Raw genomic sequence first — 15,396 nt, 5'->3', positions numbered from 1 at the left:
TATGCTTGTTGGCCGTCTGCATTTCCTCTTTGGAGAAGTGTCTTTTTAGCTCTTCTGCCCATTTTTTGATGGGGTTGTTTATTTTTGTTGAGTTTTGTCAGTTCTCCGTATATTTTTATGATGAGTCCTTTATCACTGGTTTTGTGTGAGAAAATTTTTTCCTAGTCAGTGGGAAAAAATTACCAAAAACATGTCTGTTTTTGGTAGTTTCTCTTTTGCTGTACAGAAGCTCTTTAACTTGATGTAGTTGGGCTTTTTTTAAAAAAAGATTTATTTATTTATGCCTATAACAACTGGGAAGTAGGCCAGAGGTGCGGGAGTGAGAAGATAATGCCACAGAGTGCAGAGCAGAACAGGTGGATTTACTGAAATGCGTTGTTGAGGGGAGCAGTGGGGAGACAGGAGAGGTCTGCTGCACCCTGTGGGTCAGCTGTAGGGCGGGGAATGAACCCTCACTGAAGAGGCTGCAACTAGTTGCAGTGCTGTGTCACCAGGGAGGGCCGGACCCCTAAATAAACACTAAATAAACATTATTTAGTGTTTTTGAGCTTGTGAACACCAGGTCCACTCTGCTTCAAGGTCTGTGGGCCATCGGCCTTGAAGGGAGAGCTGCGCCCGCAGAGGTGGTGATGGCATTTCCAGGCCAAGAGTTCATTCACTTCAGGTGTTTGTGACGGATTGAGCTCATTTATTTTTGTGCATTTATCTATTTTTTTTTACCCTAACAGGAACCTTACTATAGATTCAATGACCTCAAGTACAGATGGATCTCGTGGGATAACTGGACCTACAGCAAGGAATTTAAACTTCCCTTTAACATCAGGTCTGTATTCCAGCCTTTCTCTTTTTCTGAGCAGTGCTCTTTGGTTTAAGTTGCATACCAGAGACAGTGAGATTGCAGCCTCATGCTGGGAGGTGAATGTGGAATTGTGTTCTGAATTGTCTGTGGGGAGGCCACTTCCTTGCTCCTAACTGCCTCATTGCTTCATTTTTCTGGTGGTTTTAGTAGTCACATAAAGCAGGTCGGCTTTCTCACCTGCCTTTCCTCCTGGCTACCCCAGGAGTGGGAGCAACGTACGTCACCGGTCTGCGGTGGTGTCGGGTGGCCGGCGAGGCGATGGCCTGGCCTGCCGTTGTGGCAAGAGGCTATGAGGAAAAGCTCAGGCAGTTTTTAGGAATGTTCTGCATCATTCTCAGCAGCTGTTGCACATGAGGCAGGATGGCCCCAGTAATGTTGCCCACCATTACTGCTTAACACAAAAAAGTTGCTGTTCCTTTTGTGTGACTTCTTGGTCATTATTCTACACTGGCAGGAGAAAGCGCGCCAGAGCACTGGCACCACGTCCTGCGAGCTGTTTCCAGATAAGCCCTGCCCACCTTGCCCTCAACAACCCTGAGGTTGTTCCGTCTCCTGCTTTTCCAGTGGAGCATTGTTCCCTTCTCCCCAGCTTGTCCTCTTGTGTTCTCTCCAAGTGGGGTTCACTTTGCCCACCATTCCTCTTGACTCACTCCATTCTGTCTGTATTTGTTTCTTCTGCAAATCTCATATCCACAGCCCTGTGGTGCTTGGTCCTTTGACACCGGCTGGTTCCGCTCAAAGCTCATCCATGTTGTCACTTATCAGCCTTGTTCTTGATCTTTTTAAAGATTTATTTACTTGTGCACATTAGAAATGCAGTGCAGGCCAGAGGTAGAGGTGAGAGGGTATACCAGAGACAGTGGGGGGGCAGAACAGGCAGATCAACTAACATACACCACTGAGGGGAGCAGCGGGGAGACAGGAGAGGTCTCCTGAGCCCTGTGGGTCCTCCTTGGCTGGGGATCGAACTTGTGGCTGCAGTGGCTGTGGACAGCTTCATAGTTGCTGTGCCTTAACACCTTGTGACATCTTACCATGTGGATCGACTCATGCAGTGTTTCTTATGTGCTCTATTTCATTCCTGTTTATTCTATTCTTCCAGAAGTTGATGTTCCTTCCTGAATCTCCCGTGTGACAACAGTCCGGAGCCCCTGTTAGGGAGTCCCTCAAGACCAACTCCCCGACTGCACAGTGGGGGCAATCAGACACTTCCCTTTGTGTGTTTGGGCTTGCACGGCACACAGAGACTGTTGGGGCTCCCTGCGGGCTTAGCGGAGGGCAGGCCGGGTGTTCGGGGTCAGTGCCTTCTCTTCCTTGGTGTTGCCAGGTGTGGGTGCTGGTGAGAGCGTCAGGTCTGCTTTTAGATGCGGTCCAAAGAGGAACTTTGTGAAGTTCTAGAAAATATGTTGATGCGTTCACAAATTATAAGTTTGTGCTCATGGTTTTGTGGTGCTTGTTATGACAAAGATTAGTTGGATTATTCAACATAAAAATATATTAAACACTACTTAGGAACATGTCCTTAGCTGTAAGATGTCCTGTGAACTATGTACACAAACACTTTGTTCTTTGTGAAATGCATATTCCTGTAGTTCTAACTAAAGATAAGTTATCCAACTTCATGCTTCATACGTCTTTTACAAATCTTTGCTTTTTTAGTCAATGGCAAAAAGTGGTTATGATTTTCGAGGGAGTTGACACAGTGTCCCAAATCCTGCTGAATAATGTTCCCATCGGAAAGACAGACAACATGTTTGACAGATACGTAAGTATGGCCCCTGCAGGTACCACAGGCTCTTGGGAGCTCTGACTAGCCACTTGGCTTCTCGGTGGCCCCGCCCCATCTGTGAGATGTTGAGAACACTGGGAACCTCACGGAATTCCTGAGGATCCCCCAAGCTGGTGTCCAGATGTGAGTCCAGCTATCAGCACCCTGAAGTGTCCTCTTAATCCCCGTCCCATCTGTTGTTCATGACAACTGACCAGCAGTTTTAGAACATTCCAGACAAAACTAAACTAAGACAGGCTAGAAATCTGACTGCAGACCTGAGGCTGCAGAGAGGGAGGCAGGGGAAGGGACAGAGGAGAGAGACTGGTGGGCTGTGGTGGCGGCTGTGGGCCTTGGGGATGGGTGTGTTAAGGAAACATCCTGAGGAGTGATCCTGTTCCCCTGAGTCATTCACAGTGTTGCAAACCAGTGTTGCCTCAGTAAGGAATAATACAATGAAAAAATAAAAACAGTCTGACGCGGGTCGGTCAGACTGAGCTGGAATGTCCAGGAGATGCAGGCAGTCCTGGGCCATGAGCCCATGGGCCGGGTAGACACTCCAGGGCTGAAGGCCTGTCCTGCCCGCTCTGTTTGCCCGGCGCGTCACTTCAGTAATAACGGAAGGCCAAACCCAGCAGCGCAGCCTGGGCTGTGAGAGAAAGATGGCCGTGTCCTGCTCCGAGCAGAGCTTTGTCTCTGTAAACGCAGCCCTGAAGATGCCGGCGACTTGGGGCGCCTTTCCATGCCCTGCGGACATCGGGGTGGCACCTGCAGGCTTCCTCCCACACCTGTCCTTCCCTCCCCTCAGGTCTTCGACGTCACCAGGCTGCTCCGGGCCGAGAATCGGGTGGAGCTGCGGTTCCAGTCCCCTGTGCTGTATGCGGCCCAGCAGAGCGCAGCCCACACGGCCTACCAGGTGCCCCCCGCCTGCCCCCCGGCCGTGCAGAAGGGCGAGTGCCACGTCAACTTTGTGCGCAAGGTAAGGGCCCATGATGCGGGCCTGAGCCTGAGGCTGGGGGCTCCCTGGTGGGGCCCTTCGAGGGATGTGGGCATTTGGGGTAACAGTCAAGACAGGCTGCGAACTTTTTGGGAGCACCTTGTCTTCCTGGGTTTCCTCATGAAGGTGAGCAGATAAGAGGCTCATCATGGAATGTTCCTCACACCCTTCTCACCACACTCTCAGGTTTGCTTGTTACTTGCTACGAGGAAGCCTCCTGCACATACTAATATAGCTCCTGTCCTGTTCTTGCATTTTATTGTTAGGTTCTCATAAAAACCTAACAAAGATCCCGAAGCCCACAGTCTGTGGTGTTTCTTTGGTTCCATCTGCGTGACTTGGAATTATTCTATCCCATGGTGACAGAAATAGCCTAGGAGACACTGATTTTTCCATTTTATTGTTAGTAAAAAGTTTTGATGTGGTAAGATACTGCCCTAAGCTCTTACCTGTGGGATGAAGTGGAGCCCTGCTGTTGTGGAACAAGTTTCTTTAAAACCGAACCCCTGTTCCTGGCCGCAGCACCCCTGGCTGCCCCTCCCGGGGCCCTGCAGCCACCGCTGTCTGGGTGTCTATGAGTATGCCCTCCCCCTCGCCCCTTGATGAGAGACACTGGGTGTTTGTCTCACTGTGGTTGCTCCACGTCACACGCTGCCCTCCGGGTCCACCTGCCATAGCCACGGCGGGACTCCTTTTTAAAGACGGGTGACAGTCCCCTGTGTACCCGCGCCACATTTTGTGTGCTGCGCTCGTCTGTCGTGGCTGGTGGGTGCTTGCGCTCGGTGGCTGCGCTGAGTGACGCTGCTCGGCACGGGCACGCACGTGCTGGTGGCTCTGAAACCCCGCCAAGTCCCTCCGGGTGCGTACTCAGAACTGGGGTTGCTGGCTGGCCTGGCCGTTCTGCTCTTCGGTTTTTGGAGGATGTGGCATTCGCTTTGAACAGCGCAGTAATCATTTTTTCACTGTGAGGACGAAGGGTATTTTCCCGGCACCCTTAGCTACACCTTCAGTGACTCCCTGAGTGGGAGGCGTCTCTGGTCTGGGAGGCCGAGAAGTGCGGCGTCGCTCTCTCGTCCTCAGCCGCCTCCGGCGCCATGGCCAACACGAGCCCCCTGCCGCGGCCTCCTTTTCTGTGTGCCTTGCGTGATGGGCCCTGTTCAGTTCTAGCAGGTTGCGCCTGTGCCCTGTTGCTGGCCCTTCCCTGCAGAGCCCGGTGCCCAGGCCCTCTGTTCTCACATGGCCTCGCCCCCTCACCGCTCACTGACCCGCTTCCCTGACCCCCAGGCTTCAGCGGTCAGTCGGCCCCTGCCCTGCTGAGGGGGGCTGGGCCCCCCACCCGCCCCTCGTCCCTGCTCCTTAGAGGAGGTGGGTGTTGCCCTCTCCAGTTCCGGAGCCCTCCCGTTCCTTTTCTGCGGCCTGCCTGCCTCGCGTTCAGCCTGCTGGCTTCCCTAGCGTGGAATAACCCCACCTCCTAGCCGGCAGCACCCCCTCTCCCCATTCGCCCCTTCTGTCCACTTCCCCAGAATGCTCTTTCAGAAGAAATCCCCCACAGTGCTCCACTTTCTCGCCGCCTTTGGACTGAGGTGCCAGCTCCGGCCGCCCTGGCCCCCGTCCCCTGCGCTGCCCTCATTCTCTGTCACCCCGCGCCTGGAGCTCTCGGTGCAAGCTCCTTCCGAAAGGGGTGCGCGCTCCCTCAGCACCGCAGGCAGCTCTCACCCCAAGTCTCCATGTAAAGGCGGTTTCTCAGGGAAGCTTGTCTCGCCACTCTGTGCTCCCCGTTTCCTCTGTGGGGTTCGGCGTGATGGCTGCCGCCTCACTTCCTGGTCGTCAGGGCCGTGGGCAGAGGAGCGGTGGGTGGCGCCTGGTGTCCCTGCCGTGGAGCCGGAGCACAGCGCAGGCTCCCCTGCGTAGGTGAAGCCCTCGGTGGGGGGGTGTGAGCAGGAGAGACCGGTCGCCCTTGGCGGAGACGTCACTTGCCGAGTCGGAGGCCGCAGTGTCTCTCCCTCCTCACGCAGGGCGGCGCCTCTGAACTGCCCCCGCGGCTTTGGGTCCTGAGTGAGAGCCGGGGCTCCCTGGCCACCTCGAGCCGTTTAGCACTTTGCTTCTGTCCTTTGTGGAAGCTCCTTTCTCTGTCCTCAGGGGCACAGAGGGGCGGCAGAAACGCTCAGGGAAGGCTTGGCCAGGGCAGGCCCGCTCTGACACGTCGTGCTCAGTCTGGGCTTCAGCGCACTCACATGTCTTCCTTCAGCGGATTTGATGGTAATTTTTCCCTGAGGTCTCAGACCTTAGAAAAATTATGCTGCGAGAAGTGTATTGTAAGGGCGAGAAGTGTATTATAAGGGCATCATCCCCCACTTGGGCTTGGAACCTGGTCAGTGACACGGACGTGGAGGGCCCAGCGTACAGACGGGCGGCGGGCGGCAGTGTCTGGCGTGGCCCTCGCCCCGGCCTGTGTCCTCTTGGCCTGTCTGGGGCTCTCGGTTCCAAAGCCAGGACCTCCGAGTCATGACTGCAGGACGCGCGCCAGCGTAGTCAGCCTGTCTAGCTCCTGAAACCTTCCCCAGGCGTCTCCTCACGCCTCAGGTCATTGCACAACACGCCTGGTGAACTTGGGTGTGGCTGTGGGGCCCCGGCAACCGGCCCGGGGACGTGCTAGGGCTGTGCAGAGGGGCCGCTGCGTCGCTCACCCAGCTTGGTAGTTTGAAGCATGAACGTCCAGTGAGATGGTGCGTTCTTAGGACACTTCTGCCAGATTCACCTGTGTGACTAAGGCGGAGATGCTCGTTTTGGTACCAGCTATCTTTGGCTTTGTGACAAATCACGTCAGTTTTTGCCTCAACCACAGTTATCACCAGTTTCTGCCAGTGGCCGGTGAGCGCGTGGCTTGGCTGTGGCTCTGCTCAGGAAGCCGTCGCTGTGCAGGAAGCCAGGCGTGGCCTGCGCATCGCCTGCGGCACACGCCCGAGGGCTGGGTCCAGCTTCCCACCTGCTGGGGGGCAGCCAGGAAGTGGTGTCCCTTCTAGGCTGGTTCCAGCTCTGCTCTTGCTGGCTAGAAGCCACCCACCCTGGCCCAGCCACCCCGAGGGAAGGGGCCCACGGGCGCATGTGCGTGCACACACGCATGCGCGCTGAACTGTGTAAACTGTCTGCCCTCCCCATCGCTGTGTTGAAGTCCTCAGAATACAGCCCTGCTTGGAGGTGAGGTCTGTAGAGCTCAGTCACAATGAGATTTAATTTGGGAGCTGACGGGGTGCAAATGGTGCCCCGCTGAGGAGGACATTTGGGCATTTGGACCAGTGTGGCTTCAGGGTGCGGGCATGGGGAGCAGGGAGGCTTCTCCAGTCCACTTCTGAGTGGACTGCAGAGAAACAGAACAAATGGTCAGTTTAATAACAAAACTTTGAAATCTGACTATAGAATTAAAGCTGCGAGAGGGCGAGTGGAAGGGGGGGAGCAAAGTGGGGAGGGGACCCAGTGGACTGGGTAGAAGACTGGGTGTCTGGGGGCCCTCCCTGGTGGCACGGCAAGTTAAAGCACAGCCCTAAGAAGACTGGTGTCTGGCGGTGGGGGTGGCTTGCTGACCGTAGCCCCCTCACTTCCCTCCCTGCTGGTCCCGAAGCTCACCTCCTTATCGCGGAGTAGTCCCCAGTGGATATAGCCCACATCTGCTCCCCCGCGTGGGGCCGCACCAAGGCAGCCTCGCACACGCGGGCACAGCCTTTCTGCTTTCAAAGGCTTTTCATAACAGGAAAGCCAGACCCTTCTGTAGTAGCTATCTGTGGCTCGGGACAAAGCTGTGATGAAGATACTTCGTACTGCGGAAGCCGTAACTCTGGTTATGTCAACCAGAATCCTCTGCTTCCCCTGAAACTACAGGAGCAGTGTTCCTTCAGCTGGGACTGGGGGCCTGCCTTCCCCACCCAGGGCATCTGGAAAGACGTCCACGTGGAAGCTTACAACGTCTGCCACCTCAGCGACCTCACCTTTGCCCCTCTCTATGGTAAGACACGCTTTCTTGGTTTCTCCTTGGACCTTCCCCCTTGTGATGAGAACTGGCGCTAGAATTTGAATATGACAATATACCTTTCAGAGGCTTCTTTTTAAAAACTTAGTGGCACATTACATGTGTAAAGGTGGAAAATGGAGACACGGTGGGGTTAGCATGCAGATTTATACGATAGCACATGTATGCTGGTAGGTCTACACCAAAATACCTTTCGATGTATTTGGGGGAAAAACATGATGGAAGGGGGCATGGAGGGTCAGGTCCCAGTGTTCTGAAGTCAGCCTTCTTTCTCGAAGGAGCCAGGCCTGCTGGCCGTCTCCCTGGCTGCCGGCAGTCACTCCAGACCCCTGGGCTGAGTGCTCCCACACCCTCTCTCTTCTGAGTGCCGGGAGCCCAGCCTTGTTGAGAGTCACCCGCAGACTAGAAGGCCACAGGCACAAAGAACGGTCTAGAGGTAAAGCTGCTGCTTTCTCAGGAACTGGTCACAGGACAGGAATGCTGCTGGGCCCCAAGAGGCTCTCGGCCACAGACCGAGCCATCGCCTGTCCGGTGCTTTGGAAACCCCACGTCAGAGGGTGTCTGGGAAGCTGGGAAAGCCGGGAGGGGGCCGGGGTCTAGACCTCGAAATGGGTAAGACTGGCACGAGGACAAGGATCCTGGTATTTTCAGGCTCATCGGCCCCTGGATGCCCCACCTTGGCCAAATCTGTATTTTCTTTTTTAAAGGTTTATTTGTGCATATAGAACCAGGGTACAGGCCAGAGGTACAGAGGTGAGGGGATTCACCAGAGACAGAGCGGGGAGCAGAACAGGCAGGTGGATGAAGTCCACTATTGAGGGGAGCAGCAGACGGGTCAGGAGAGGTCTGCCGCGCCCTGTGGGTCACCTTTGGGGTGGGGATTGAGCTCGTGCTGCAGGGGCTGTGGACAGCCTCACAGTGCTGCGCTCTGACCGTGCTGCGCTCTGACCCTGCGTCTCAGGGGGCCCCGCCTGGCATTTCAGATGGTGCATGTGCCCCTTCAAATTCATGTCTGTGCATCCTGGGGGAGATACCTGGGAGTGCTGCTGCTCATTGCACTCGTGTGCTAGACCCATTTTTACTACGTTGAGCAACCTCCATACTCACTGGCCCCAGGGCGGGCCCGTCTGTTCCCACCAAAGTAGCAGGCTCCTTTCTCTCGCTCGTTTACGAGCTTTTCACAATGGCACGTAAGCGTGCTTATACAATACATGTGTCCTGACGAGACACGTCATTGTTCAGTTTCTGCTAGCACAGAGCAAAACACTGTTGAGCATGTGGACATTAGCTGACTCTTGACATGTGGTCACTGGGGACCTTTGTCCTGCGTGGGGGACTCTGTCCACCCCCGTCCACATTGGACTGCCCTCCCAAGGGCGTGCCTTCTTTCTCCACAACCTTGCCCCAGAGTTGGGGGAGTGGATCCACCTCGCAGCTACACCCCACCTGCCTGACAGAGGCGGTTGAAGGTCACTGCTGCCCTTGGCCTAGGATGTGATGAGGGGATACCGCAGGAGAGGTCAGCAAGGGCTGTCGGTGTCGTGGCTCGTTTCCTGCCTCTGTTGCTCATGCAAGCAGGACTCCATTTCCCTGGCATTTGTCTCTAGCTGCCGTCACAGAACAGCAGCACTCACCTTGGGAGTCTCGGGCGCGCCGGCAGTTTGCATGAGTAGTCTCTGCCCGGTGAGCTGCCTTGTGACCTCAGTGGATGTTTTCCCTCTGAAATTTGTTTGTCCTTGTCCTTGTTTGGGGGGTGAGCTCTGCAGGTTGTCCACTCTGCCTGGATGTCATCCTTGGGGATTCTGTCCTCCTTGCGGCTCAGGGAAGCCGGGAAAGCTGTTGTGACCACCCGTCCGCCTGCTGCCCTGGCTCCTGGAGCTGTGAGCCCCCGCGGACCCGCCCTGGATGGGCCCAGCCCGCTGGCGGGAGGCGGCAGCTGCTCTCTGAGCTCCGTGCTGGCCGTGGTCATTGCCACCGTGTGGTCACTGGTGCCGGTGCCCTCCCCTGCCCCCAGCAGCACGTGCGGCTGCTCCTCAGGGAGCTCGCCAAGCCCCGCCTCTGAATAGCTCTTCCCAGAGGAGTGAATCCTTTTTCATTTTCAAAAGCAGCCCCCCCCCCTCCAAACACACCCCGGGCGACCAGCGTGGTTCCCGATGTCCTGCTGGGTCCCGCCACCCCAGATGCCAGAATTCCGATGCCCGGTTCTTCGCTGTGACCTTGGGGTTATTCCCTCTGCGCAGCTCCTCATTCAACAGTGCTGCTCATGTTTACAGCAGGCATCTCCGCGGGTCCCAGCAGGCCGCGCAGCTGCTGTCCCTTCCCCAGGCGCCGGCCACAGCGTGGCGTCCCCCGTGGCGGAGCAGGACTTGGCCCTGGGCACTGAGGGCGCTCAGCCTCCCGCTTCCAGGCTCAGGTGTTTTCCTCCTTCCAAAGACCCCTGAGGAAGAGGGCACCTGCAGCCCCCGCGGCCCCGGTGCTCTCGTTCACCTGGTGTTTGCTGTGGGCGCAGGTTCTGAAAGGCCACGGCACCTTTACTTTTGGTTTTTCTCTTCTCTCACCTACGGATTTCGCCAGGTCTGCCCACAGAGCGGCTCTCACGGGCACACACACCCTGTGCGGTGCGTGGAAGGCAGAGGACAGCAGGTGGGGTGGTGCCGGCCTGCCAGCTTGGTCTTGAAAGAACCCCAAGGCGCAAACTTCATGCTCAGCATATCTCATCAGGAGATGACACACCTTTCCTCCCTTTGTGCCTCAGATGACTACACCCAGGTGTGGAATCTTGAGATAGAGGCTTATTTTGATGTTGCCAGCCCAGAGCCAGTCAGCGGCCAAGCGACCATCTCCATCCCCAAACTGCAGATACAGCAGAGATACCCCGTGGCGCTCCAGCCTGGGGGGAGGATGGTGCGGTTACTTGTGAAAATTAACAAGGTGAGTACTGGGACTCCCGAGTCGAGCTTGAAGAGCTTCTGAGCTGGGGGGTGGGTACGGAAGGAGAGCACATATTTTCCACACCTCCCCCGTTTTTGTGTTTATATCTGCACAGAGGGGTGATTTCCCCAAATCGGAATTAAGAGGATATGTGGTACTTTGGCATCTTTCCTCTCAAGAAGTCAGGTGTTTTACGTGCATATATATAATACAACACATGTAAGCACACACATCTATACAGTACATGTAAGTATCCACCTGTGTATAGATAACACACGTGCTCACTCTGCTCTTTCTTAATAGAACACTAATGTGGAAACCTGGTGGCCTCGTGGGCATGGACCACAGACTGGGTACGACATGCTGGTTCTTTTCAAGCTGGATGGAGGCTTAGTTATTCAAAAATCAGCTAAGGTAAGCCAGGACTTAAACATTCTGTGGAAAAAGTGAGCCTTGTTAAAACAACAGCGCCAGTCTTTACAGGAGAAGCAGCCAGCAAGCCCCACAGCCCTTCCGCTCAGCAGTCATCGCCTTAACCGTCACAGAGATTTCACATACCAGCTGCAAATCTGCTTTTTAAAATTTATTTATTTACGCACACAAGAGTTAGGGTGTAGGCCAGAGGTGTGGGCATGAGAGGACTCACCAGACACAGAGACAGAGTGGGGAGCAGAACAGGCAGATTTACTGAAACGCACTGCTGAGGGGAGCAGCAGGGAGGCAGGAGGGGTCTGCTGCACCATGTGGGTCAGCCCCTGGCCGGGGATCGAACTCGAGCTGCAGGGGCTGCAGACAGCTTCATAGTGCTGACACGCACCCCTGTAGATCTGCCCATTTTTTGATGGGGTTGTTTATTTTTGTTGAGTTTCATCAGTTCTCCGTATATTTTTGTGATCAGTCCTTTATCGCTACTTATGTGTGATGTGTGAGAAAATGTTTTCCCAATTAGTGGGCTGTCTGTCTGTTTTTAGTAATGTCTCTTTTGCTGTACAGAAGCTCTTTAACTTGATGTAGTCCCATCTATTTATCTTTGCCTTCACTATTGTGGCGTTGGGTGCTCTGTCTTTAAAGATGTCGCTGAAGTGTATGTCGTGTAGTGGTTTGTCCATCTTTTCTTTTTGGGTATTTTATGGTTTCCGTTCTTATGTCTAGGTCTTCAATCCACTTCGAGTTGATTTTTGTGACTGGAGTGAGGCAGTGATCTAGTTTCATTTTTTTGCATGTAGCTACCCAGTTTTCCCAGCACCACTTGCTGAACATATTTTCTTTGTTCCATTGTATCTTCTTTGCTCCTTTGTCAAAAATTAGGTGTCCATAAACTCGTGGGTTTATATCTGGGTTTTCTATTCGAATCCACTTTTTTGCTTGGCAATGTGACTGCAAAATGAATGTATTTTTTGTGATTTACCAAACTTTAGCATACCCATTCCTTAGACTAGTTTAATATTTTTCTCCAAATTAAAATTAAGCATGAAAGGTATATTTGACAATCTCCTGCATAGCCTCGGGCCATGGCACCCACAGTCCCCATGGAGCCCACTAGGGTGGAGACCCAGGAACGTTGTGGGGGTGACTCTTTTTTTTTAAGAACAAAATACACTCTTTTGAAAGCCTGTGACACCCCGACAGCATGTGTGGTCTCAGGCCCCTGTCATGAACTGCTGACTCACAATGCCGTCATCTGGGGTGGGGGAAACTGGAGAAGAGCAGGGTGTGGGGTAGATAGGTGCTCACCCACAGCCTGTTAGTGAAGTCTCCCAACTGCCTCCAGCTGTCCTGCACCTTGTAAATTGTCCTTCTGTTCCAGAGATGAAATCCTGAAGCTCATTATAAAACATCCAGTGGGTGGCAGGTGGTGCCTCCAACACTAGAAACATTTAGAGTTTTAAAAATTCTGTGAGATTTTTGGGGACTAAAAGACCTAACTGTTATGCAGAGTTTTATATGTATAAAATCGCAGACAAGTAAATAAATAGGCATATATGCATTTCTAAAATTTCTTATTTTTGAAGAAACGAAAGGTAGCCACCCTTATGCCCCTTCGCTCTTTTATGTTTTAAGAGTTTATTTGTATAAGAACTGGTGGCTCAGCAGGTTAACGCACAGGTGTATGAAGCCGGCCGAAGCCGCTTCAGCATGAGTTTGATCCCCACCCCAGAGGTGACCTGCATGGCACAGCAGATCTCCTGACCCGCCCGCTGCTCCCCTCAGCAGTGTACTTTGTCGATTTGCCTGTTCTGCTCCCCACTCTGTCTCTGGTGAATCCTCTCACCGCCCCTGTACCTCTGGCCTGTACCCCAGTTCTGTATAAATAAATAAGTAAATCTTGAAAGGAAAAGAAAAAAGGAACTAGTGTACAGACCAGAAGTGTGGGGGGTGGTGAGAGGACTCCCCAGAGACAGGGTTGGAGCAGAACAGGCAGATCCACTGAAATACAATGTTGAGGGGATGAGTGGGGAGACAGGAGGGGTCTGCTGTGCCCTGTGGTCACTTCCTGGCGGGGATCAAACCCACGTTGCAGTGGCTATGGACAGCTTTCCAGTGCTGAGACTTAACCCCTTATGCCACCGGGGGGGCCCCTTCCCTTTTTTCTGTGCACTCCCTCCCTCCCACCCTCTTCTCTGGTTACCCCCATTAGGTTGTCAGTGTCCACTAGTTTTCATTTTGCTTTGTCAGTTTTAATGCTTTGTTGTCTTATAGTCCCCCAAGTGTGAGATCGTCCCTGTGTGTCTGTCTCGCTCTGGCTAGCTTCACCTCACGTAGTGCCCCAAGGCCCTTCCATTTTGCTGTGTTTCACACCCCCCCCCCCCCCCCGCAGGCTCATTCCGGTGCATGTTCCCTGGAGCAGCTGTCTCTTCTTCACCTACTTCCACCACAGGCATAGGGTGCACCCAGACCTTAGCTTTGTACGTAATATTGCAGCTTTTTCTCTATGAGCCTTGGCAGAAGGCTGCAGTAAAATTTCATTTTTGAATGCTTTCTATATTTTTCTTAAAACAAAAAAAGAACAGTTTCTGGCAGAGGTTCATAAATACATATTTCCTGAAATGTGCATTTTTTTTTTAAAGTTTTTCATAGTGAAAGGGAGAATTAAGATTAAAGTATACTCAGGTAAAGTGTTTTAGTTTGCTTTCCTTTTTTTTTTTTAAAAAAATTATTTATGGATACAGGACTCACCAGCGACAGAGCGGTGCAGGGAACAGGCAGATCAAGAAAGTACACTGCTTAGGGGAGCAGCGGGGGGGAGGGGGGGATGAGAGGTCTGCCTCCGGGGCAGGCGGGGATCGAACTCACGCCGAAGTGGCTTTGCTTGTTGGTGCTGTGCTTTACCCCGCTGCGCCCCCAGGGAGGGCCTGCTTTCCTTTTTTAAAGTTCTCTTTTGCTTATGTTTTTATTTGCTATTTACTTCTCTTCATGACAGGTTTATTTTAGGACAGTGGAGCTTGTGCAGGAGCCTATAGAAGGATCTCCTGGTCTGAGTTTCTACTTCAAAATCAATGGGCGCCCCATATTTCTGAAAGGCTCGAACTGGATCCCAGCTGACTCGTTCCAGGACCGAGTGAGCTCAGACTTGTGAGTTTCCATCTGTGTCTCCCGCTCTTGGTTCTCTGCGCAGCCCACACAGCTGACAAACACCCACTTTACCTCTCCAGTTGCGGGGGCAGGAACACAGCCGGCGCAGAGTTCCAGGAGGCTGGGAACTCAGCCTGGGGAGCGCTGTGAACCGCTGTGCTTTTCTCACGGGCTGTCGTCCTGTAGTTAAACTATTGGAGACTGGTGAGACCGCCCGTTTTTCCCACTACTTTGATATTTTCCTCTGCAGGAACACGAGGATGACGAAAGCACATTTTGGATCGTTAGTCCCTGATAAGTTTGGCTTTTTTTAGTTTTCAAGAACACCTTCAATATTTTTATGCATGCTTTAAAAAATGGCAACTCATATTAACCCCATCATGCTGAGGTATTCGTGTACTGTTCTACTTTTAAAGAAGTAAAAAAAGTCTTTAAAATCCTAGATCTAGAAAAAGCCCACAACATTTTTCTGAAGTGCTGAGAACTTTACGTTCATTTGATCAGCGACTCTTTTACGTGATCGTGAAGATAAGCTCTGTGAGGTGACAGTAAAGACATTAACTGTGGCACGTGTGCCAGTGGGCATCCGAGCGCCCCTGAGTTAGAATGTGAGGTGGCCGGGAGCCCTGGTTTTGCCAGGAGGTAGAATTCTTGCTTTTGTCCTGCAAAGTATGTATATTGGAATTTCATGTGAAAATGAAATTATTTTCCCGCCAGACATGGGTGATTTGCCCTCCCCTTGCTTTTTCAAGAGCTGTTGCCCTCTCCTGGATCCCTGGTGCCTTTGCTGAGAGTGCGGCCTGCAGCAGGGTGGCTAAACGAGCTTATCCTTAGGTAACAGGTAGACAAGGTAGAGGAAATTGCTTTTTTTTTAAAGATGTATTTATGTACACAGAACTGAGGTACAGGCCAGAGGTGCAAGGCAGTGAGGAGAGGATTTAGAGACAGGGTGGGGAGCAGGACAGGCAGATGGACGAAGGACACTGCTGAGGGGAGGAGCGGGCGGGTCAGGAGAGGTCTTTGCTCCAACCTGCTGTGCCTCAGGAAGGGCCCCGTAGAGGAAATTTCTAGAAAAGGAACTGGAGGGGTGCAGGAAAGGAGATGAGTGAACCAGGCACTATTTTCGCAGCTTTGATTTTCTGTGATAGTTGGAAATGGTTGTGTAACATTAGCAGGTGCTCTCCCGGGTTCACAACTGTATGTTTTTTTTTTTTTTTTTTTTTTTTTTTTTTTTTTTTTTTTTT

The 15,396-nt window shown here is 52.9% G+C and overlaps 1 protein-coding gene across 1 annotated transcript in view; it reads left to right on the top strand.

The window, feature by feature from the left end:
- MANBA (mannosidase, beta A, lysosomal) overlaps positions 1-15,396 on the top strand; it is a 37,735-nt gene that overhangs the window by 3,484 nt on the left and 18,855 nt on the right. The window contains exons 2-8 of the mRNA XM_004686454.2: positions 729-823; positions 2,519-2,624; positions 3,436-3,606; positions 7,501-7,624; positions 10,404-10,579; positions 10,883-10,993; positions 14,001-14,152. Of these exons, the coding sequence (XP_004686511.1) occupies positions 729-823; positions 2,519-2,624; positions 3,436-3,606; positions 7,501-7,624; positions 10,404-10,579; positions 10,883-10,993; positions 14,001-14,152 (935 nt within the window). The remainder of the gene's footprint in view (positions 1-728; positions 824-2,518; positions 2,625-3,435; positions 3,607-7,500; positions 7,625-10,403; positions 10,580-10,882; positions 10,994-14,000; positions 14,153-15,396) is intronic.

Source organism: Condylura cristata, unplaced genomic scaffold (assembly GCF_000260355.1).
Source record: "Condylura cristata isolate star-nosed mole 26May11 unplaced genomic scaffold, ConCri1.0 scaffold00021, whole genome shotgun sequence".
Classification (NCBI taxonomy): Eukaryota; Metazoa; Chordata; class Mammalia; order Eulipotyphla; family Talpidae; genus Condylura; species Condylura cristata.
Note: the sequence above shows the minus strand (reverse complement) of the source record. Positions and strands in the feature narration are given on the sequence as shown.